This window comes from Perca fluviatilis, chromosome 24 (assembly GCF_010015445.1).
Source record: "Perca fluviatilis chromosome 24, GENO_Pfluv_1.0, whole genome shotgun sequence".
In the NCBI taxonomy this organism is placed as follows: domain Eukaryota; kingdom Metazoa; phylum Chordata; class Actinopteri; order Perciformes; family Percidae; genus Perca; species Perca fluviatilis.
This window is the reverse complement of record NC_053135.1, coordinates 11058718-11084173: the sequence shown is the minus strand read 5'-3', so window position 1 is coordinate 11084173 and position 25456 is coordinate 11058718. Positions and strand designations below refer to the sequence as shown.

General features: G+C 41.5%; 1 protein-coding gene across 2 annotated transcripts in view; it reads right to left on the bottom strand.

Annotated features, from left to right (window-relative positions):
• LOC120554128 (neuronal membrane glycoprotein M6-b-like) overlaps nucleotides 1–25456 on the bottom strand; it is a 41904-nt gene that overhangs the window by 7514 nt on the left and 8934 nt on the right. The window contains exons 1-2 of one of the 2 annotated variants that reach the window (XM_039792754.1): nucleotides 23043–23222; nucleotides 931–1117 (exon numbers count right to left, since the gene is read on the bottom strand). In XM_039792754.1, coding sequence (XP_039648688.1) covers nucleotides 931–1117; nucleotides 23043–23112 — 257 coding nt within the window. In that variant the 5' untranslated portion in view covers nucleotides 23113–23222. Of the gene's footprint in view, nucleotides 1–930; nucleotides 1118–23042; nucleotides 23223–25456 lie in introns of those variants that run through there. The other variant, XM_039792755.1, reaches the window with a different exon arrangement.

Below are 25456 nucleotides of genomic sequence, written 5' to 3'. Positions count from 1 at the left end.
TTTGAGAAAGAGGAGGGGGTTGGCTGTCTCTCTCTGTACTCTTTGTGTCCATATGCGGAGGTCCATCTGTAGTTCAAACAACAGGCCCTAGCCTCCTGAGACCCAGCCCATTGACTTATGTCCACTGTAGTGGACATTTGAGTTTCATTTCTCTCCTTGGAATCTTTTGTGCAAGTCTCTTAATTCCTGCTGTACTGTACAGAGGACATTCTGGGCTTTTCAGTGACGTGTTACAGGACAATCTTCATGTAAAAAATGACTCCACAACTACCAAATTTGTCTGTTTTCGTAATCAAATGATCCTGTTGTCCACTACAGTGGACATCCTGTAAATAAATAAAAATTAAAAAAATTTAATTGTAAGATGTTTTTTTTAACCTTAAAAAAATATGATTAGGAAAAACAAAATTTTCCTCGGTTCTCAGGAGGCTAGGGCCAGCAGCAGTCACTTTTATTATGTTACAAAGTTGGTTTTATATCGGCAAAGTAACCCATTAAATATACTTTTTCTAAACACTGTGACGAATGAAATGTTGTAAACATCTCCATTCAGAATATCTGTACTCTTTCTGTTAATGCCAACTCACTTGGGTTAAGAGACATTTACAAGTTTCAGGGTATTGAAATTCTGAATCATGGCAGATTATGTGGGTGGCTCTCCTTGACAGATTTAGTAGTACCAGTAGCCTACAGTATAGTCACTGTTGTTTCAAGGCTTTCTACTGAAAGCATTAATGGTGCCAAGAGCTCATCAATGATTCATCACGCTCATTTAGTCTTCATGAAAACTTAGTGTGAAGCCTGTTAGCGGAGCACCTTATTCCAGTATGTGTTCTAGTGCTATGGTGCCTGATTTCACGGATAAAGAAAGATTATTGGATGGCGTAGCGGCAGCTGTTGTCGGCCAACTGAACCACGCTGAGGACTTACACCAATGCGAGGGTGGCGTGGTCCGTGGTCACCCTGGAGAAGTGGTTCTCCAGCATGGTCAGGGTGCCGGTCAGAGCCACGTGGCCACAGCCGCAGAACAGAGCCACGCCTGAGAAGCAGAGGATGGTGGCCACCAGGGAGGCGTAGGGCACCCCGCCCAGACACTTGATGCAGCACTCGAAACATCCTGCGGAGGGAGAAAGAGAGAGCAGGATTAATGCATTGATACAAAGCTTTACTTGTTGAAGTTAGTTTTTTTTTTCTTCTTTTTTTCTGCAACACAACACTTCATACAGCGGCTCGATCGGCTCCGGTGATGACACTCACTGCAACGCTCGACGGCCTTTTGCCCGCTGCTTTTTAGACATTACTCATGTGCAGAGACCTACGTGGACGTTCATACTGTAGGGGATGACTCAAGCATGTGTGTGCTGCAAGAGGGTCCCAAGAAAAGAACAAACCCCACCCCCTAAGGCACGTTGAGCATCTTGCACAGTTCACTTAGAGCTCAGCTGGGAGAGCTAAATATTACAAGTAAGCTGTGCTACATGCTCACGTCCTACACTACTCAAAAAAAATGACTTCATCTCCCTTTTGTCTTTTCAAACTATTTTTTGTCCTTTTTTCTTCTACATGAATAACTCATGACCTAAATAAATTATTTCAAAATAAAAGGGCGTCAGAGAGGTGACATTTAAGTGGCACTTGTTTCGAGTCGTGCCTCAAAAATACTGAAGGTGGCTTCGCTTTCAGATGGTGTTACTCTTGCAGACGAAAGTGAGAATATAGGCTGATGTGTTGCTTCATTAACTTTTGGTTTCAGTGCAGTTACAAATCCAACGCCAGATGACAAATATGACATGAGAAACTGAAAGAGGCGGAAATTGGCCCGCACACCTTGCATATATTTTCATCTTTTCCCGCATTTTTCACAACTCCAAAATGATGATGAACGATGGACAATTATCCCTTGTGCTCGAGCGGTTTCCACAGAATGATGATGATGACAAATTAGTACATTTCTTTTTCATTAACTGTAGCGGCGCGTGAAGCTCATAACTCACTCGGGAGATACAGGTACGGGAAATGCGGTGCTTTCTGCTCCCATCACAGTCAAGAGGATGAAGAGGAATAAAAAGAAGGGAAAATAACACATTGCACTGAGCACAAGAGTTGTATCTTATATAACACCCGTTAAAAATAGCTCTTCCAGCAAAGTGGGAAGTTACTCTGAGAAAAAAAGGAAAGACAAAATGAACTGTCTTGTGTGTGCCACTTTGCTGTTTCCATGACAACCTGCTCCAATTGACAACTCTGAGGCATCATTATTTTATGTTCAGGAGTTTGTTGAATCTAAACATTTCTGTTCGTAAAGCCTTAAAGGTCCCATGACATGGTGCTCTTTGGATGCTTTTATATAGGCCTTAGTGGTCCCCTAATAGTGTATCTGAAGTCTCTTTTATATAAGCCTTAGTGGTCCCCTAATACTGTATCTGAAGTCTCTTTTATATAAGCCTTAGTGGTCCCCTAATACTGTATCTGAAGTCTCTTTTATATAGACCTTAGTGGTCCCCTAATACTGTATCTGAAGTCTCTTTTATATAGACCTTAGTGGTCCCCTAATACTGTATCTGAAGTCTCTTTTATATAAGCCTTAGTGGTCCCCTAATACTGTATCTGAAGTCTCTTTTATATAGACCTTAGTGGTCCCCTAATACTGTATCTGAAGTCTCTTTTATATAGACCTTAGTGGTCCCCTAATACTGTATCTGAAGTCTCTTTTATATAGACCTTAGTGGTCCCCTAATACTGTATCTGAAGTCTCTTTTATATAGGCCTTAGTGGTCCCCTAATACTGTATCTGAAGTCTCTTTTATATAGACCTTAGTGGTCCCCTAATACTGTATCTGAAGTCTCTTTTATATAGACCTTAGTGGTCCCCCTAATACTGTATCTGAAGTCTCTTTTATATAGGCCTTAGTGGTCCCCTAATGCTGTATCTGAAGTCTCTTTTATATAGGCCTTAGTGGTCCCCTAATACTGTATCTGAAGTCTCTTTTATATAGACCTTAGTGGTCCCCTAATACTGTATCTGAAGTCTCTTTTATATAGACCTTAGTGGTCCCCTAATACTGTATCTGAAGTCTCTTTTATATAGACCTTAGTGGTCCCCTAATACTGTATCTGAAGTCTCTTTTATATAGACCTTAGTGGTCCCCTAATACTGTATCTGAAGTCTCTTTTATATAGGCCTTAGTGGTCCCCTAATACTGTATCTGAAGTCTCTTTTATATAGACCTTAGTGGTCCCCTAATACTGTATCTGAAGTCTCTTTTATATAGACCTTAGTGGTCCCCTAATACTGTATCTGAAGTCTCTTTTATATAGGCCTTAGTGGTCCCCTAATGCTGTATCTGAAGTCTCTTTTATATAGGCCTTAGTGGTCCCCTAATACTGTATCTGAAGTCTCTTTTATATAGACCTTAGTGGTCCCCTAATACTGTATCTGAAGTCTCTTTTATATAGACCTTAGTGGTCCCCTAATACTGTATCTGAAGTCTCTTTTATATAGACCTTAGTGGTCCCCTAATACTGTATCTGAAGTCTCTTTTATATAGACCTTAGTGGTCCCCTAATACTGTATCTGAAGTCTCTTTTATATAGGCCTTAGTGGTCCCCTAATACTGTATCTGAAGTCTCTTTCCCGAAATTCAGCCTTGGTGCAGAATTACAGCCACTAGAGCCAGTCCCACAATGAGCTTTCCTTAGTATGTGCAAAGCAGAGAAAGGGGAGGTAACCTTGCTCCTTATGACCTCATAAGGAGAAGAGTCCAGATCGGCCCATCTGAGCTTTCATTTTCTCAAAGGCAGAGCAGGATACCCAGGGCTCGGTTTACACCTATCGCCATTTCTAGTCACTGGGGGACCATAGGCAGGCTGGGGGAACGCATATTAATGTTAAAAAAAACTCATAAAGTGACATTTTCATGCCATGGGACCTTTTAAAGGTCCAGTGTGTAACGTGTTTAGTTGTTCATTATCCAAATCTGTTTTGGCCGTTAACAAACTCGTCCTTTTTCATGAATATTTACCACCACCATCAATTCCAAGTATTCCTTTTGGCTTGAAATTTGACATTTGCATTCGCATGAACTGGGGGTAGACGCTCCATATTCATGGGCCATCTTGAAATACGTTAGCCGGTAAGGGACATACAGGAAATACTGCTCCACCTTTTGCGTTTTCGCTGTCACATGATAAACTCACAGGTGCTGCTAATGCTGCTAATGGGTATCGTAGCTTCCCTGGCCCCAGCAAGTTTGAAGAAGGAAACATGGAGGACCACACGTATTCAAAATCCAAATTTCAGGAACAGGAGTCTTCTTCTTCACCCAGAAAAAGAAAAAGGAGATTGAAAAGAGAAAGCGTGAAGGCTACCGTAGCTGTAATACGTACTTTGAACTGCGTGGTGCGAGAGAGTTGATTGCGATTTATGATCTCAAGACTAGATGGGAGAAATTCCCACACATTGGACCTTTTAAATCTATGATTGACCGCATTAGTGTTACAAGTTGTTATTGATTAGCTTAAAAGAGCAGACTGATTTTAGCCCCACTGAGAGGAAGAATCAGCGATAGCATCACTGCTGGGAAAAGTGGGTTGACTCACCACTCCAGAATGCAATGTTTAAAAAACTATTAAATGGATTATCATAAATATTGGTAAAGATCATGGTTCCAAGAGGATGAATCCTAATGACTGTGGTGATTTTCTAACCCTAACCCTAACCCTAGTGCTATTATCTCATCCAAATTCACTTTGTACAATACTTTGGTTTAAAACGACTTGCAAAACTAGTGGCATTCCTATCAGTCTTAGCTGTGCATTGTGTTTAGTGCTAATTAGCAAATGTTAGCATGGTAAACATTATACCTGCAGATCAGCATCATGTAAGCATGCTGACTGAAGTCCAGTCTCACAGAGCTGTAGTTTCTTGTTTCTTGTGCAACAAAGGAAAATGTAACTGGATTTGGGAAAACTTGTCTGCTGAATTGTTTTGCAAAATTTCATAAAATGGACAAAACAAGATAAAATATATGGCACTACTCTATAAACAAATTTTAGAATTTTGCTTTCACAAAATTAGATCATTTTAGCAACTTCACAAACTTAACTTGTAGAACCAGTCACCAGATGTTATGATTTATGGTTGACCATCTTATGATTAACAAACAGCTGGTAATTTACACAAACGTATTAAATGATTTGTGAAGCTAATCTGTTTCCATTTAGTACTATCATACTTTTTTATCAGTCTTAATCCAGGAACTTTCTCTCTGATTATGTTTCTGTTTACTTGTGGTTCCGCCCTCTGCTGAGGCTCTTTTTGGACCTCAGTGTGGGGTTGTGTGCCGGCACACATTGAAAACCCCTCCACTCCGTGTCTTGGGTGAATGGAAAAAAAAAAACGAGCCATGAATCTAAGATGCAACGCCCCCCCCTCCAAAGTGTGCTGCTGCTGCCGCGAAGACTGTGTGTTGCGTAACGAAGCGGAGTCTCGTTGCATAATAGAACCAAATCCTATTAATGTTAATGAAGGAAGCGGGCTGATGGAGAGGTGGAGCTGATAAGGCTGGATGGCTCTAAAATCCTGAGCCGACAAACAGGCCAGGCCTCGAGGGGGGGGGGTAAGGGGGGGTAAGGGGGGGCTTCAATGGACTCACTGTTCGATACAATGAGGACCTGGAGGCTGTTTAAAAGCTGCTCTGCACTGACACTCCACCCTAACAGGTCAATCTCAACAGGTAATTTAATGTTAGTCCTGTCTTTTTTATTTAGAGAAGAGAATCAAACCTGCCAGTGAGACGTGATAATCCTGCTTTTTCAAATGCAAATGAACTATTTCCAGGTGTTATTATCTTGATATTCATGGACTTTGACTATACCTCCATTCAAGGTGGGGAAAGGAGACGATTAGCAGACTTTGCTCTTTTTTTTTTTTAAAGAAACATCCTTAAATTTGAGAGTGCATGACCGGTATTTTAGACTCATATAATTCCTGCTGTTAACTCTATCTTCTCCCTGCCTCCATGCAGCTTCATGGATGAATTCACAGGTTTCTTTTAAACACTGAGCGGGCTCCTCATCCGGACCGCCTGTGGCTACGACTGTTTGTCAGCCTCAGTTTTAAAGTGCGCTAATGGGAAACAGACAGGCCAGAGTGGTCAGCTCCAGCCACCCCTAATGGAAATCAATGGACTATTCATTAGAGCAGAATTTAGGTGACACACCGAGGCCGGCTCATTGCTCTCATTTTCTACCTCGCTGCATCTCGCTACCTCTCGTCTCTGCCCAAGCAGGGCAAGCAGTCTTCTTCTCTGCTCTCTGTCTCTGAAATATGGCTCCATGCCCACACTGTACTTACAGTGAGCCAGCTGGAGTTAATCGCTTGGACAATATGTTACGCTCCTGCTTATGATGCTGTATCATATATCATCTCAACAATCTCAGACCAAGGACGATGCATCAGTTTGTGGGAACATTGTACAGGCTGTCAGTGAAGGCGCCTGGCTCGCCAATATGAAAGAACGTAAGATTTGGAAATCTCTGTTCATTTTGTCGAGCGACACAACAGCAAACAATTTAACAGATTAGAGCAGCAATTAAGGATAACACCCCCTGCTGTTAAATCTTGTTCTCCCTGTGCTGCAGCCTGCAGGACAAAACTAGAAACTGTTCCCGTACTTAAATTACGATTTTAAAATTTGAAGCATAGAGTGACAGTTGGATAGATGGATAGATGCTCGCTCTTTGTTTGCATTTTCCAAAGACAAAGGGAAGGGATGAGAGAAGGAGATCCAGAAAAAATGAGAAGCAATGATGGCATAAGCGAGGAGAATGCAAGAGAGAAAAGGAAAGCAGAGGTGAATGGAGAGGAAGAGCGAGTAAGAGATCGATAGAGAGCGAGCAGAGCAACAAAGGGAAAAGGAAAAAGAGAGAAGGAGGTGAAGAAAGAGCCAGAGTGTGTAAAGAAGAACTGAGAAAGAAATGGAGATAGAGAGAGAAAGCGTAAGCGAAAAAGCTGTTCTAGGCCCTGGGGCTGGCAAATAGCAGTTGCCATGGCAACGTTTTACCAACGACCCAGTTCAGCGGTAGCGTAGTCCTTCGCAGCCGCTCCACACATGCACATGATGTAACCTCAATAAAAAAAAAAAAGTGGTAAATAGTGACCGGTGTGAAATTTGAACCAAAAATAACAAACAGCAAGGGATGTTATAGCAACTGAACAAGATACAGTATATGGAAGGAGAGAAATGCAAAATATCTTCTTCTATGATTTGCTGGCTAGGTTTTGGGAAATAGGTCAAACAGATATTGTAGTGACATGAAAGAGAGAGATGGGGGAGAGAAAAGATTGCTTTATTTTATCAGCTCTGCATGTACTTAAAGAATAACTACAACTACTAATACAACAAACCATCGATACGCAATAATAGAATTTCATCAAGCTGGAATGCTGTGTCAGATATGTAATTTGCTGTGGTAAACCATAGACTGTATATCAATGGACCGCGCATGTGTGACGTCACCCATTGGTATATGGAGATCTGCTGTGAGTCGTCGAGGTTGCCGTTAACGGGCGCAGCCATCCTGGTTGCGGATGTGACGATTTTAGACGAGAGGGAGGAGTGAGGGAGGAGCTGCTTACACTCTACGTTACGTTACACAATTTCACATCAGAGCCACGCCCTTAAACACCCCGTGCTTTATCGCCGATTTTAAAATCAATATTAATCAATCATAATTCAAAAAATGAACATTATTCTGCGTTGCAGAAGACTTAAAACTATCGATTGAGACCATAAGCTTATTATGAAAATGTTTACTGAGGTAATAAATCAAGTGAGAAATGGGTCACTTTCTCATAGACTTCTACAGAAACCGACCTCCTTTTGCAACCGCACGTTTCGCCCTCTGCTATTCAGATAGAATGCAGCTTTAAGGCACTTCCGCATTTGCAGCATTTGGCTGAACCGGATGCGTTGGCCATTAATATTAACAGTCTATGTGGTAAACCTGCATTAATTGAATGCCTTTGTCCACTTGGGGGCGGCAGAAACAAGCTACAACACCAACATCCTTAAAGGTGCCCTGCCATACAAAACCGTTTTTACTTGTATTTTTTAAAATATGTTAGGTCCACATGTGTTTGTGTTATGTCGTGAATGTGAAAATGAACTGCTACCTCCTCTGTCAGCTCTAGCCACTGAAAAGAAATAAGCAGAGAAATCAGGCCAATTACAAAAGCTGGTCAGTCTGACATCATATTACCTGAGCTCATTACTATTTATTAGCTCACCCAGTTGGGCTGGGTAAAGGATTCTGACAGCCAGGCTCTTATTGGCTAGCTGTTAGCCAATCAGATTCAAACAGCTTAGCTTGTTGAATATTAATGAGAACTGGCAGAAATCGAGCGGAGTCTTCCTGCAGGCTTTCTATACCACGCTAGAATGGCTTGAAACAAGGTAACCAAGGCATTTTTTCCACAAAAAAATGTTACAGAGTCCATGGTAGAACTTCAGACATTGACACAAAGTAATGAAATACGTGTGGCAGGGCACCTTTAACATAGCAACATTACCATTCATTTGAGTTGTGTTTATGTGCACCCAACGAATGTAAATCCAATATTCACTCTGCTTTTAGCTTTGTTTTGGTCTCTACCAACTCCCGAATGAAAAGGCTAGCTCTTGATCTTTTAAACGCTCCACTATGTTCACCAGCTTGTCGCTAGTGGGCCAGTAGTGCGCTGAGAGTGAACCAAAGAGCCTATGATCTCTTTCACATTAGTCATTTCATCCCTTGTTAATATAAAAAATATTATTTATAGCAGCTTTAAGTTAAAGGTCCAATGTGTGGGAATTTCTCCCATCTAGTCTTGAGATCATATATCGCAATCAACTCTCTCGCACCACGCAGTTCAAAGTACGTATTACAGTTACGGTAGCCTTCACGCTTCAAGAAGCCAGTCTCTTGCTCTTTTCAATATCCTTTTTCTTTTTCTGGGCGAAGAAGAAGACTCCTGTATCCTGAAATTTGGATTTTGATACGTGTGGTCCTCCGTGTTTCCTTCTTCAAACTTGCCGGGGCCCGGGAAGCTACGATACCCATTAGCAGCATTAGCAGCACCTGTGAGTTTATTGTGTGACAGCGAAAACATGAAAGGCAGAGCAGTATTTCCTGTATGTCCCTTACCGGCTAACGTATTTCAAGATGGTGCATGAATATGGAACGTCTACCCCCAGTTCATGCGAATGCAAATGTAAAATTTCAAGCCAAAAGGAATACTTGGAATTGATGGTGGTGGTAAATATTCATGAAAAAGGACGAGTTTGTGAACGGGCAACACAGATTTTGATAATGAACAACTAAACACGTTACACACTGGACCTTTAAGGACACAATCACCAAGACACACTTGCTTCTTTCATTTTTAAATCTTTTTTACTCTACTTGATGCATTCTTTTTATGTGATTACGCAATTGCAGTGACATTATGCCACATTACACAACTGCAGGCAGTTAATTAATTGTCCAGTTTACCAGTCTTTATTTTTGGTTTTCTGTACAAAGTAGTTTGTGTCATCTAAAAAACGTCTTCCACAGCAGCCGATAATCTACACAGTCAATACAAAACCTTCATTTGGTTTTGCCCTTTTCTCATTACATTCATATTCCGAGTCTTCTCATTAGACAAGAGAACGTTTCAGGCGCTTTGGTTGGATGAACGAGGCGTGGCACTGTACGTGGACAAGGTTTGGAGACAGAACCTGTCACCGATTGCTGATGTTCTTTGTGATTATGCTCCGCTTCCTGTCAATCACTTGACACCCACGACATAAAAAGTGAAATAATCCCTCAAATACATTGCCCTACAAACTTCATTGTCACATTATCACAAGGTTTGAATTTGTAGCGTTTGCATGAAAAAAAAAAAAAAAAAAGAATATGTAGATACGGCATGCAAAATAACTATTCTCTTTTAGTAGCTGCTTTCATCTGCCATCTGCAGATAATATTGCCTGAATTGATGTGCTGTATTTCTCTGGAAACAGTGTCTTTTGCTGCCATGAGAATAAAGCAGATTTAAATATAAACTGAGAGCAGATTATATCCACAGTCCTAATAATTTGCCATAAACTGTACAAACCAGTGGCACTGCATGATTATCGCCAACTGTTAGTACGCACAGTGCATCTGCCACGAATAACAGCGTTAATAAAGCTTTGTGAATATTTCAGCGGCCGGTCTGGTGCCTGCCTGCGGCTGTACTCCAATTTAAAAGTGCTGTATTCATTATAGGGCATTATTCTCTCACAGTGCATTATGGGTAGATTCCCACAAGAGATGAGGACCTCAGAGGGAGAGAGAGAGGTGTGGGAAAGTAAAACTGTCTCCTCTGGTTGAGATGAAAAAGATCCCCATCTGTTTGATGACAGCACACACACACACACAAACACAAACTTTTAACCTCATAAATTCAGCTCGGGAGATTTCCGTCTTTCCACTCGAGTTGAAGGACTAAAACCTTGAGGGAACATCAAAACCGCATCGTCATGGAGGCAAAACCAAAGCTTAGCTCCTAATTACACGTAATTACAACTTGGGTCTCATTCTTGTAGTTTTTGTCATTGTTTCGATCAGTTGAGACCCCAAAGTAATTGCTTAAATATCTCAAGACTCAGACTCAAAATGTTAATATAAGGTATTGAGCCCTCATTGCACAAAGTTGTCTTTAAAAAAACTAATTTTTCATGAGCATGAGTTACTTTGTCAGTTAATTGGTTCATTGTTTTGTCTATATAATTTCAGAAAATAGTGAACGTTCCCACAGCCCAAATTCACATTTTCAAATTGCTCGTTTTATGGAAATTACATCTTGTCTGCAGGGAGTGTAGTGAAGGCGGCACATTAGCAGGGCAGCAGCATCAGTGTGTACGCATGAGGCGAGCAGAAAATCCTCAAAATTTAGATTCTGAGAAAAATCAAACGACCAATCTACTATCAAAATAGTGGCAGATGAATTTTCTGTCAATCGATTGATCAACTGATTGCTAGCAATCAACTTAGTGGTGTTATTATTACCAATAAGAGCAAAACTAAGTTGTGATTAGGGTTGGGCATCGTTTGGATTTTAACGATTCTGATTCCAATTCCGATTCTTCCTTTCGATTCCGGTTCTTATCGATTCTCGATTCCGATTCTTTGAGGGGTGGAGTTGAAACGGGTCACGTGCTTATTTCACAAATAAGAGGAAAGTTTTATTTTGATTCAAAGGTGGTTTGCAGTTTTACAGCTTTTTCAACATAAAATAAAGCCACACTAGAGCGCCGCTTACTGTGCTCCAAGGCTGCAACACTCATTCGCTGTTTCAAAAAAAATCATCTCACATTCATCTGATAGCCAACACATTATCAACGCAAATGTTTTCAGTAATCGGCTTGTTTGCAGCGTTGATCGAGAGGACACAATATGCTCTGAGCCAGGTACAGTAAGAGGAGGACGCCAGCTGCCATCACCATTCCCAACCTAAACTAAGTGACCCTAATCTTCTGTCTGTGAGAAACCCTTGGCTGGTTATGCCAGCATTATGAATGCCCCAGGGTCAGCATCTGGCCGGGCGTAATTGAGCACGATGGACTATCAAATCCTGTTGTCGGCGCTGTGATGTGTGATCAATACTTTTATCCCGCTGATCTGCTGGGTGTTGGGGCCCTTCTACTTCTCTCTTTCTGGGGCCAATCTGGGCTACACTAACAGCTGGGCGAAGGACTAAACTCCCAAGACACACAACAAACCTCCCATGTTGAATGTACAAAAACCAATCTATATATATACTGTACAGAAAGTCATACACAGCTGGGGCACACATGAGAGCGGATGCTCACAGATGCACACAAACTGTTCATCTGGTGCAAATTACAATCAGCTTGTTTGAACTAGCTATGTTTAGCACTGACACTTCTAACCTGTGCTAAAACTAAATGTACAAGCAGGTAAATATTAGAAAAACACAGGAATTAATCACACGTTCAAGCACATCGGAAGAAAGTTAAGCTCACATATAGCTGCATTATGCTCGCACACTCTCAAATATTCATCTGCTCTCCTGGGTCAGTTGAGGTGCTTAAGTTTGTCCCTTGCGTGTGAACTGAGCTGCAGCTGGAGTGCCTTCCCACTCACGTTTTGTTTCCTCCTGATACGTACTGTGAAAGAGTTTTAAAAAATTTTTTTTTAATGTATAATCCAGTTGCTTCCACCGCTAAAACCTGGATCAAATATTTGTTAGTGTAGTAGATTTTTTCACTGTTTTTCAGTGGCAATTTTAAGGCAAGAAGAGAACCAGGCAGGACAAAATTGGAACAACAAACTCAAAAGGCTCAAAAAGCACCGGGGTGACCAAAATGAAAAGTGAAAAGCCTGCTATGATTAGTGAGATATGAAATACATATGAATGTATGTATATACAGTATATCAGGGCTGTGCTCGTTGAAAAAATTCTTAGTCGACTAACACTCACTCAATTGTATCGACTAATCAATTAGTTGATTTAATCGACAGATCTGAGTTTCTCCGCAAATAGTCATGCAAAAGCACCACTTTAATTCTTGTGTTTACCAGAGATGTGCTCATACGTTTCTTGGAAATAAGTCATTCAACATGAAAAAAGCATCCAACATGACTAATCGACTAAAGAAAACTAAGTTGACTAAGACCAAAATGACTGATTAGTTGATCAATCGACTAAGAGGGAGCAGCCCTACAGTGTATGTATATATATATATATATATATATATATATATATATATATATATATATATATATATATATATGAAATATGGATGCCCATTTCCAAAATAAGGACAAGGGGGAAAAAAAGATGAAAACATTTTGTCACGATAAAATAAAAACGATCATGGTAAGTCAAGATATCGACTGCATGTCAGTAGGGTTGTGCCGATGGACGATATCATTTGACCGACATCACGATGAAGAGTCACTATAGTGATGCCACACGCCCCCCACCCTGTCAGACACACACTAATCCTAGTTGCGGGGCCTGGACGGGAAATTGACAACTGCGTCGGTCTTAAACTAGCAAAGAGACTTGCGTCGGGCTTTGCGCCGCGCAGGGTGCTTTTTTTTCCCCTTACATGCAACCCATTTGTGAAAAAGACCATCGCTTTGAGCAGACTGGATTGGCTGTGGTGATACATTCTCTCTCTCTCCCTGTCAGTTGTAGCTCGCTCTACCTGGACTAGTAACGTATCAGCATGCGGTAAGGTCATGCTCTGCGCCTCGGCTTGGACACTGCGGTCTCGAGCGAGAGAGAAAAGGCGCTAACGTGGAACGCTATCACACTTTCCTTTCTCCCCTCATTAGTTTGTGGACACTACCGTGTGCGTGCATCAATAAGTCAGTCTGATGTCCTGTGGGTACGGGACGATGTTATGCAGGATTTATGAATGTACGTTAGCAACAGTAGGCTAATTCACGAGGGTGCCATTTTAATTATCTATTCTTTTTTACTTTTTTTTTGGTGCAAATTAGTTCCCATAGGCCTATATGAGATGAGGTGCTCAAGTTATGAAGAAAGTTTAGGAATCCTGGTTTATCTTTAGGCAATCTCATAATTTGGAGCGTATTATCACACAATATGATGCACTTGTTTCCTTGGAGGCTATTTTGTATAATGAGGCAAATACAATTAAAAGCAGATCATTATAAGGGTTTATTAAAAGTGCCTGGCTGCAGGGTGCAGTGACAGTAGGACCCGAACAGAGATGGCAGATAGTCCACCGTCGGCCTACACAATGTGAAAACTCTCCCAACAGCTCTCTCTTGTCTCTAATCTTCTGAATGGCAGAAGCAGGATTACCTGTCCCGAGCTGCCGTGTGGCGGCTCAGCCGAGCGGAGTGAGCTCTATTATTTTATGTCTTGTTCCACTAAAATGTAAAATGGCCCCTCCGGCCAGAAGTGGCGTGCCATCGAACTGAATGGCTCAGCGGTTATGCAACCAACTTGGCCAATGTCACTTTGAGATGTCAAAGAAGTCAGTGGCCCTCCCCTGGCCCCTTCGCCTCAACTCCACTCTACACCACTCCGCTCCACTCCACCCTCCTCCCTCTCAAGTGATTATTAAGATTCACTTTCCAGCAGCCTCAGGGGCTACACAAACACTGTGTGTGGCCTGGTATGTGTGTGTGTGTGTGTGTGTGTGAGAGGACAGGGGGGCTGCAATTGCAGAAGGGCCCAACTTAGCATGCACTCTCAAATATAAATTACTGAAGACTCTCATTTACTGTATTCTCGCATTGCCAGACTTTCCTCCACAGCGCTGCGGAGGAGGGTCTGGCTAGTCCACACAGCATTCCGAGATGGGAGAAAAACGTGCTCTGGTTTTTTGGCATTTCTTTAAACCAAAAACAATCACGTTTTAGTCGTGCAACAGAAAACTCCGATTGGACAGATAGTCTAGCTAGCTGTCTGGATTTACCCTGCAGAGATCTGAGGAGCAGTTAACCATAGTCCTCAGAAATCCACCGGAGTTTAGAACGCCAACACAAAGGAAGCGGAAGGAAACGGACATCCAGCCTAAAAAGAGGGACACCCGGAAGTGGAACGTCGTCAATATAGACTACATTTACTGTAACACAGATACACTTTCTGTGAATGCTGACGACACATAGTTATCATGAAAATTAAGACAAAAGAGACCAACGTCTAAGTGAGAGAGAGTCTGGTGCTGAATGTATATAATTCAGCACTTAAAGCAGGACCACAGACCACAGACCACAGACCACAGACCATTGCCTTAAAACCGAGACCCAGAATGCCCTACACATCATACAGACCCTGTCACTTATCGATGGCGGTCATGGATAACCATGACGGGTGCTTAAGCGGCATCAGGCACTTTATGGGTTGCGGCTGAGAGGAGCAGATTGGGCTTCAGTGGGTGATGGAGGAAAGCCAGAGGAGGTTGGCATCACTGAGGAACAAGGCATGCTGTGCCAACCTGCCACTTGCTGCTATTCATATACCCACTGCAGACTGGGGTTCAAACATAGATGCAGTGTGTTGGAGAGTGATGGGTGTTTTAACTTGTGCATTTGTTTCCAAATTCTTGTAATCTTTTGCTCCTTTCTAGGGCTGCACGATTGTTTTCACTATGATTTTTTTTTTTTTTCATTTTTAATCATTTAGTCTATAAATCATCAGATAATAGTGAAACATGCATATAATAATTTCCCGAAGCCAAAGGTGACTTCTTCAAATGTCTTTGTTTTTTCCTACCAACAGACGAAAACCCAAAGTTATTAAATTTACAATCATGTAAAACAGAGAAAAGCAGCGAATCGTCACATTTGAGAAGCTGAATCTAGTGAATGTTGAGGCATTTTTGCTTTAGTGACTTTAAGTGGAACTATATGAATTAGCACATTCATCTTTTGACATATGAAACATTGCATTCATAAGCAGTAAAACTCAATTCACCACACTCAGGGGTTAATTGGTTTTAATTAGCAAACTTTAGATACGGTAGCTAATGTTGGCTAATGTTAGCCAAGTTTAGATAACTACATATTGCTGTATTGCCAAGTTTATTGACTTTATAGGTCTTCTCTATTGTTATATTTGCTAATTGTGCTAACGTTCTAGCATTCATCATTTTTCTGTAAATGTTACTTGTGGCCACAGGGACCGCTAGCCAGCAAAAGGCACGACGACTCTAAATGATAGACTACTAAAATTGTTGCAGATTAACTTTCTGTCCATCAGTCAACTTCTTTCAGCTCTGATTTTTTTCATATTAATCAAAATGTTATGACTTATTGCTTGATATACAATAGGCAGTAGCATTTTGAAATTAAAAAAAGCTACTTTTAAGGGATATTCCCCCAACACTGCTGGCATTCCTGTAGTAAAGAAATGGCAACAATACGCATCCATACTAAACACTGCTTGTTTTATGAACATGCAAGCGAGAAAGAACACTTAGATATAAATGTGACCACAGCGTGGGGACTGAGAGGGCTGAATAGGAACACAAGGGCGTACCACACGTCCCGCCCACATATGTGCACGCTAAAATAGAGCTTTTCCTTTATTGCAAGCAAAGCACCGACACAGACATTCCCCTAAACCACTCCTGGTCACTGACACGTAAACACATACAAGCACACACACTTACACTGACACACATACACACACACACATACATATCCAGATGGAGGCTGACAGCATGCTTTGGGCAAATGGCTTCAAATGAGGAACACATGAGCCTCTTCCTGTGTGACGGCTCTCACATGCTTCGCAACCTCACACCCCTCCAGGGCGAGAGGGGAATAGGTGAACTGTGTGTGTGTGTGTGTGTGTGTGTGTGTGTGTGTGTGTGTGTGTGTGTGTGTGTGTGTGTGTGTGTGTGTGTGTGTGAGATAAGCAGGAGAATCAGGACAAGACAGGGAGGAGAAGAGGGCAAGATAAGAGAACAGAGGAAACAAAAAGGAGCATTGTGGTGGTTTAATTGCAACAAATCAATCTGTCTGCAGGCAGGGGAAGATTTGTGAGTGTTTTGAGAGCATGCAAGGAAAGAATCATGAGCGTAATCAATGTTTTAACAGTCAGGACTTAAAAAAGTATGTTTCTCTGCGTGAGTACATTTGAAATTGCTCCTACTGCCTTCTTAATATGGGTTTCAATGCAAAACTAATTGAGGTACTTGATTCCACCTGGGATTCACACCTGCCTATAATCAGCTGAAGTCTATACATGGACCTTCTTGACGAAGACGCGACTTTGAAACGTCGTAGTTGTACATGCATCAATGGAGTGTGTGGAAGCCTTTTTTCTTCTTGATATTGTCATTGAAAAACTGCCATGAAGAGATTTTTTTTTTTTTTAACTGGAGAGAGCCTAAGTGAGAGGTGGTTATGTGTAACAAAGACAAGTAGGAGACGGATGCCAATAACAGCAAAAGCACACATCAGAGTGTATGTGGGGGTGTGTGTGTGTGTGTGAGAGAGATGCAGCAGCAAAATGATAGTTGTGGATAGTAGTCCATATCAGCTACTACACAGCCAGCTTTCATTCTGCTGGTCAAAATCTGGTGGCTGATACTTTACTTAGTTGAACATTGTTTAGGCATCAAGTCAAGTTGTCATGTTGTCAAATATATCCCAAATGATGCTTGTTAGTGTGGCCCAAACACACCATGTGGTTTTAAAAGACACAAAAGATCATATAAGTATCAATATATCGAATTTTCTTATGAGTCAAATCTACTTCTCACATCCCATCAGCATCAGCCATGCCAAATGTGTGTAGGCTCACTATTATTTTTACCCGTTTTATGCCCTAAAGTTACCACAATGACTTTCTGCTCACTCTCCTTAAAAAATGTGTGGAGAAGAAGCTTCTTAGGATTTGTGTGTGTGTGTGTGTGTGTGTGTGTGTGGCCGCAGTGATTTGCCTCGGCCAGTTAAGTGGATTACAAGGCATAACAACGCAGGCAACAGTCTAATATTTAATGTACACTTTCATCGCATTTGAATATCTAACAATTTATCACAACAGCAGCAATGATCCATGAAGGATAAAAATGTTTTGTGTAACATAAAACAAGTGTTTGATCTAGTGCAGGGGCGTCGGACTGGGGAAATGGGACTGAGTACCCAGGGCCCTCATGTGAGGAGGGCCCAAAAAGATGCTAGAATGAATAGCTGTGGATGCGGGGAGGGCCCCATAGAGAATGCCTTTCTACAGGGCCCAGAATTTTGTGCTACGCCCCTGATCTAGTGTAAGGTCAAGAAAGCAGGGTGAGGAACCTGTTCAATATTTACGGGCAACACAAACTAAATGTCAGCACCAGCAGGGAGGACAGTCCAGCTCTTTGCCCGACTCACGATCATCAAACAGGGGTTGGCCTTTAGATTCAACCTCAACCTGGGCTCAGCTGGCAGTTAGTTATTTTTTTCTTCTCAAATGACCTGGCTCTAGCGATATCAGAAAGCTCCCCTGGTTTATTTTTTTTCATTGTCACTCATTGGAGGTTTTGTTCTGGTGAGTTGGTCAAAAAATGTCAGGAAATAGTAAAAGAAAAACATCACCGTTTCTTATTGTATCTGACAGCAGATATTCCCTTGATAGAAGGCTAAGAAATATGCACATTTTCACATTTGAGGATCCAGAGAATAATTTAAGCATTTTTGCTGTGAAAAATCTTGCTCCTGTCAATCGACTTATTCAGTGGATCCCATCATTTTTCGCTTGGCTTATTTTGTTATGTAGATCGTTTCATTTGAAGGATTTTCAGAGACATTAAGAGGTAAATGTATCCAGTATTTCATTAAAAAATTAATTAGAAAAAAATGGCTGTGTGAAATCAGTTTTATTTTATTTCTTGTACATTTCACCATCTTGACTCTCCAGATTTGGAGCTTGGGTATTACTGGATTAATCCATTAATCAACTAATTGTTTCAGCTCTATGTGAGTTATAGCAATAAAACCAATCAAATAACTAAGAAAACCAGTCATTAAGTCCTCTCAATCTACCAATCCCTGCCGTAATGTAGTAATGTAAACACAATATAAAGTAATGCAATCTAGCGCTATTTTAGAGTCATATACTGGTTTAAATTAGCCTGACGTGGTCATACTCAGATTCTAGACCTCGAATGTTGTGGGCAGGGCTAAGTTCGGCTGGCATCCAGGCTAGGTTTAAATGGTAAGTAGTAGGTGACCAGTTTGACTTTCAATTTGATAATGGGATGCAGGTAAAAGAATTGTTCGACATTTTTGGAAATGTGCTTATTTGCTTGCTTTCTGCAGAGTTAGATAAAATAGAAGATTGATACCACGTATCTCATGTCTGTATGTTAAATATGACGGCCAGCAGCCGGTTAGCTTAGCTTAGCATAAAGGCTGGAAACAAGAGGAAGCAGCTAGCCTGGCTCAGTCCAAATGTAACAAAATCCACCTACCAGCACCTCTAAAGCTCACTAATTAACACGTTATATCTTGTCTGTTTAATCCGTACAAAAACTCAAGCGTAAAAACGACAATTTGTGGTTTCTCGGCTGGTTGCTTGGCAAAAATGCGTATTCCCAAGGACGTCAAACTATTCCTTCAAACATTGCTCTCCTTTACCGGACTTTAAATCAGTCTGAAAACATCTTGCATTACCTCTCCTCAGCTCAGAATCTTAATGTCCTCCTCTGCTCGGGTCAAACCTCACAGATTTGTGAGCTTGAAAGGCTGATAAAAAGGAGCTCTCTTTGTGCTTCAGATGCTGCATCAAAGCTCTGCCCTTCCATGCAGAAAATTTAACAAAACCTGCACCCCTCCAGACGATGATGTAATCCCTTTTGGTTCTGATCTGAACATCATAACCAAAGGCGGCGAGCCAGCGACGCGTTATGCAAGAGCAGGCACGCGCACGCACGCACGCACACACACACACACACACACACACACACACACACACACACACACACACACACACACACACACACACACACACACACAGGAAGGAAGCAAGGTGTGTGAACAGGCCAATCATTTGCAACAAAGGGGAGGACGGAGAGACGAGGAGGAACTTGAAATGCACTCAGAGCCACTTTGGAAGCCGCCATAGGAGCCACATTAAATAAAGATATCACATGGGAGCTGCTTTCTCTAATCAAACTGCCTCATACCAATGAAATCAGATCTAATCATACCTCAGAGAGAGCGTGGTTGATGTCTCATTATCCGAGTCCTGAGTGCAGTGTACCTCCACAGACATACAGATTAGAGATTATAGGACGCAATCAAGCTAAAAGATCAATGCATACGCACAAACACCACCACGGATTATAAACCTCGCCTGTGTTTATTTGTAATTACTCTCAGCTCAATATCTCGCATAGACACAATGGTTGTGCAATCAGGAACATGGACTGTTTACCATAATTAAGGTAGTCACAGCTAATCAACATGCTCTTTACAACTGTGAACATAGCACCTGATGCTAATGCATGGTGTGGAGACGGTTAATCTAAAATAAGTCTATACTATTTAATACATTTTAGACCAAATATTTTGCCAATAATTGTGGCTTGAACAGTAATGTAACGTGAAAGCTAGCTGTTTCAAGTCTTTATGCTAAGCTAAGCTTCATAGAAACTAAAAAAGTGTCAAAACTATACCTTTAATGTAGCATTATTACAATATTGCCTGACTGATACAAGGATTTTAACGCCAATATAATAATAATAATAATAATAATAATAATAATAATAATAATAATAATAATAATAATAATAATAATAATAACAAACTTATCAGTGCTCTTTGGACAAATTGTGGAATGAAGACAGTGTTTCTGAATGAACTCAAACATCTTTCATCTTTGTCTAGTTATTTATTGGCCTACACATATGTTGATTGGGGAGATTTATCCAATTTGCTAATAATGGACAATGTATAGGGACAGACCATTGATCAGTAACGATAGCTTACATACGTGGTTTGAGGTGGGGACTCAAGTCACAGTTTTGTGACCAATATTGTAGACTGAAATGAACATGATATTATTTGAAGCGAATACATCTGGCTTGATTGGTTTTTTGACCTTTTGTATACTCAGGACTTGTCAGATAAAAAGGTTCAGATGTTGCAGGAAATCCGAGATGATTCTCCACTGGATCGTTTCACACAAAACGTTTGACTGTCACGTCACGCATCTGGGAGTTTTGTAAAATTATAAGTATTAACGTGTTGAACCGAAGCGGAAGGGGCAGCGCTGGCACACATAAACACAAGCTCCTTACATGACAGCTCTCGCCTTCTTGCCCCCAACTGTAAATCTTCAGCTTCTTAACGGATGCTTTAAGCTTATGGTAACATTCCAGATGTCAAAGGCACACACAAATGATTACACCAACAAATAGGCCATCCTCCAATCCAGTCTATTTTGGTTAGAGGGTGTGGGTGGACTCAGTTGCGCAACACAACCACACCTGGAGCACAACAGTCCAGGCGGGTGAACTGGGTGCTTATTTCCCCGCTTCAACTGACAGTGGTGATTAAGGAATTCAGAGGGTTAATTGCTAACTATAAATATGGCCGCCCTTCTGCTCAACTCTCCTCGGGGTCTTTGAACAGACTCGCCCACTCTGTCAACTGAAGTGGCATGGCTCTCATTGGACACTGGCTCGTGCGTAGTAGCATGCCTCAGGAGAGGATGATGTGATGTCTTTTTTTTAAACATCACTGTTGAGGACACCCCACTCTTCTGCACCTCATGTCATTGAGAGAGACTGTGACCCAGCAATCTTTCTGTGGCAGGGTCCAAGGAACTACAAATATTGTTTTTTCAAGTGACAAAAAAAAAATGTGATTTCCAGAACTCTAAAGCACGATAGTAACTAGTTGTTAAAAAGTTAAAATTAAAAATCGGAAATATTTGTTTCCAAAATAGCAACATTTCATGCCATTTTGTAAGGTTGGAGCAAGTTATTTCAATATTTAACTCCACAATGGTAACCTTTTGTAACGCTGAAGCTAAAAATCAGACTTTTTGACTCCAAGAAAGGAACATTTTGTAACGCTGATGCTAAAACTCTGTATATTTGCTTAGATAATAGTGAAAAATTATTCCATTTTGTATGTGCTGAAGATAAATCAATTCCAAAATGTTTTTCAAACACAAACCCTTCATTTTGCATCTGCCCACACGAAAGCGGAGATAAGCTGCAAGCACAAGAGGGAATAAAACAGGGGAACCACTGAATGTTGCTGTGTGGTGAGTGTGTGTAAAACCCCCTCTGGCCGATGCGCTCTGACTTGGTATCAACTAACCTGCTCTCTAACAGCCAACAGGGCAAAGAGGCATCGCGCCAGATGAGCTGCACCACTGACTGCACTGATTTTGTAAATAAAAAGCTCATCATTAACATTTCCATCCTCCTTATTTACATGTCGGACAAAACTGTGGGTAATCTGTACAGTCATATTCAACGACAGCCTGTTGTGTCTTCACTAACAACGCTGCTGTCTCCAAACTGAAGGATGGGATTTTTCCACCAAGCCACAATGAAAACAAATCAGTCACATCCACTCTGTAGGGCATTGAGTCCTCCAATGCCCAAAGACACACCTACACTGTTCCAACACATATAATTAGTAATAGCAACAGTTTGGTTGGACAAAATCCACTAATTTATGGCTGGCCTTTGGTGTACATGTAAAACACAATGTATTAGCCTACGATTTACATCAGAATTTCTTTTGCATGCAAATTGCACCCTACAGAGGCTTTACATGGCTGAGCGGTGTAACTGACGGACACAACCATCAATGGTGCGCCAAGTGAACCGCTGTTTCTTTTGCATCCTCCTGCTCCGCCTCCACCAACAGAACCGAACACTGCGGTCTAATACCGAACACACTCTTCATGTGTTGCAGCGCCGTCGACTAATCACGCTGCTGCTGACAGATCAGACGCCGACCCCCTGTGGGGGAATCGCAGATTATAATCGAAGCGGTTGCAGCGGGAGGATCATGAAGCTGCTGCTCCACACCTGACGGGAGACAATGCAGCCGTGCACGGAGCGCAGCGCAGCGCCTCCACAGCCTCTTTATCAGCCGCTCTCATTAGGCAGAAATAAGCTCACAATAGTGCAGCGATGTAAAAGCAAATTGGCATTAATATATGCACCATAAAACCAGACTGTGCCCCTTTCACAACCCATCAACCCGCCCATCCCTCTTATTCTCCTCCGTCTGCCTCCAAATTTCTTTGAAAGGCGCCAAATGACACACACAAACGTCAAATTGCGCTCGGCATTGTAGGAATAATCTCGGTCATCTGCAGCTTTCCAAATCTCGCTCATAAATAAATAGGTGAGAGGCCAAAGAAGATGAAAGAAGAAACATCGCTATTGTCTCGCGCACAAACGAGAAGCCATTGCAAGTAGGTTAAACCGCTCTGGCTGGCGCAGACGCAAATGTCTCCAGAGAAAACACACAAAAACGCGCAAATGTCAGCGGCTGATTGAGCGTACCTTTGCTCTCTTGTCCCTCGTCTTGAGTCTCCTCCGCGTTGGACTCCATGGCCGGCTTTGTCCCATCCATTATTTTAGAGGAATATAGTCTCCTTGTGTCACTTGCACCTAACAGTCTGTGGATGGTGGAGCCTATCCTGGTGACTTGATGCTCTCTCTCTCTCTCTCTCTCTCTCTCTCTCTCTCTCTCTCTCTCTCTCTCTCTTTCTCTCTCTCTCTCTCTCTCTCTCTCTCTCTCTCTCTCTCTCTCTCTCTCTCTCTCTCTCTCTCTCTCTCTCTCTCTCTCTCTCTCTCTCTCTCTCTCTCTCTCCTCTCTCTTCCCCCTGTTAAAGCGCAGTACTGTGTCTCTATGTAGGCTATATTAACAATCCAGTCTCAAGATGCAAATGCGCTGTCAGATTGGATTTATCTCGCACATGCGGATTAGCGGTCCCAAAATGATGCCAGATAACGCGTTTGGCCCATAAAACCTCTCTCTCCTGTGGATAAAATGATGTTCATTCACTTTATTTTTTTCAATAAATGTAAATTTGTTTCATCAATGGTTTCCTCTATTTTTTGGTCTACAGGTGAAACTGACAATATATATTTATATAGAATATCACTGAAGCAAAGAATAGCAATATATATATATATATATATATATATATATATATATATATATAATATATATATATATATATATATATATATATATATATATATATATATTCTATTGATATTCTTTGCTTCAGTGAAGCAGAGGAGGATATACGGACATGTACAGGAGATGTAAATATGCAAACTCATGAGTAACCATGCATGCATGAATACACACACACACACACACACACACACACACACACACACACACACACACACACACACACACACACACACACACACACACACACACACACAAACACCACCCCTCTCCATCTGGTGAGTTGAGAAAGAAAGTCAGAGAGTCAGGCTTGAGGAAGGAGAGGAAGAGAGGATGGGAGGGGAATAAGAAGATCTAGTGCACTATAAAAGTGAGAGGCGGGGAAAGGACTGATTGTGGTTTTAGGTTTTCTCTCACACATGAAAAATGGCGTGTGCAACACCCGTCATAGTTCATTTAACACTTTTGGGTGTTTCGTAAGCATCCAATAAGCACAGAGGATAAATGTGGCTGTGTATGATGACGTTTAAGTCACAACAAGCCAGCAAGATCCAACGCTGTCAAGATATTATTCCCATAAAACACAGTCAGAGAAGGATGCTCGGCTTCCTACTTTAACATTGTGTGTGTAACTTCAGTACACTTTCCTTGGTCTCCCATTGAAAAACAGCTTGATTAAAAACTTTGATTGGATCGCCTTTGACCAATCAGAGCTTCTTAACTGCTAAACAGACAGTGTCTGGCTTCATTAGAGGGGACCCTTTGTTTGCCTCCGAGGATGCTGATTGGCTGAAGGCAAGAAGCCACAATCCAATAAAAAAATATCTAGCAAGGTGAGTCCCCGAATCCCTGTGAAATGCTTAAATGTGGGTGGGGTGTGTTTATTCAGAGAAGGTGTGTGTGTGTGTGTGTGTGTGTGTGTGTGTGTGTGTGTGTGTGTGTGTGTGGGCGGGGGCTGTTTCCATCATTCACCCCATTTTCTTATAATATCCTGAAACAATGGGACGCCATCTGTCCTGAATCCTCTTAAATAAGGTTTTAATTCTGGCCCACGTGGCCCTGTTTTAGACAAAGCCCAGCCCAAACAAAAGTCCAGGAACCACCCCCACCCTCACACACACTACAGTCAAAGGTGACCCCACCAACCCCTGATGTTTTCATCCAACAAAACACAGAGACACCAGAACAGCTAACATGATATGACATTTAGTGGATCCATTTACCCTTAGGGCTGAAATTAACACCCAATCTGCACCATATGCTTGGTCATCCATCACACTGACTTTTTGACATGTGAATAGTTTTCTGATATTGAGCCATGAGGAAACCGATCGGCTACATAAATGAATGTTTAAAGTCTGCTTCTATGAAAACAGTTTGAGTGCAGTCCTGGGGAGCCAGGTGTGAACCCGAAAGCAACATAAAAGCACACATAAAGGCAGTTTAAGAGTTTTAAAAAGGACAGCAAACAGGGCCATAAGGTTAGCGTTAGCTGCTTCCAGATAATGTGTTTTATAATGTTATCATAGGCATTAGGACTGCAACTAACGATTACTTTAATTGTCGGTTGAACTGCCAGTTTTTTTCTCAATTAACTGATTAATTGTCTGGTCCATAAAATGTAAAAAGAAAATGTGAAAAATGGCCATGGCTATTTCCTAAAATCCACGATCATGGTATCAGTTTGCATGTTTTGTTCGACCAACACTTTGAGACTAGAGATATTAAATTTGTTATCACATAAGACAGAAAATGTAGGGCCTAATTAATC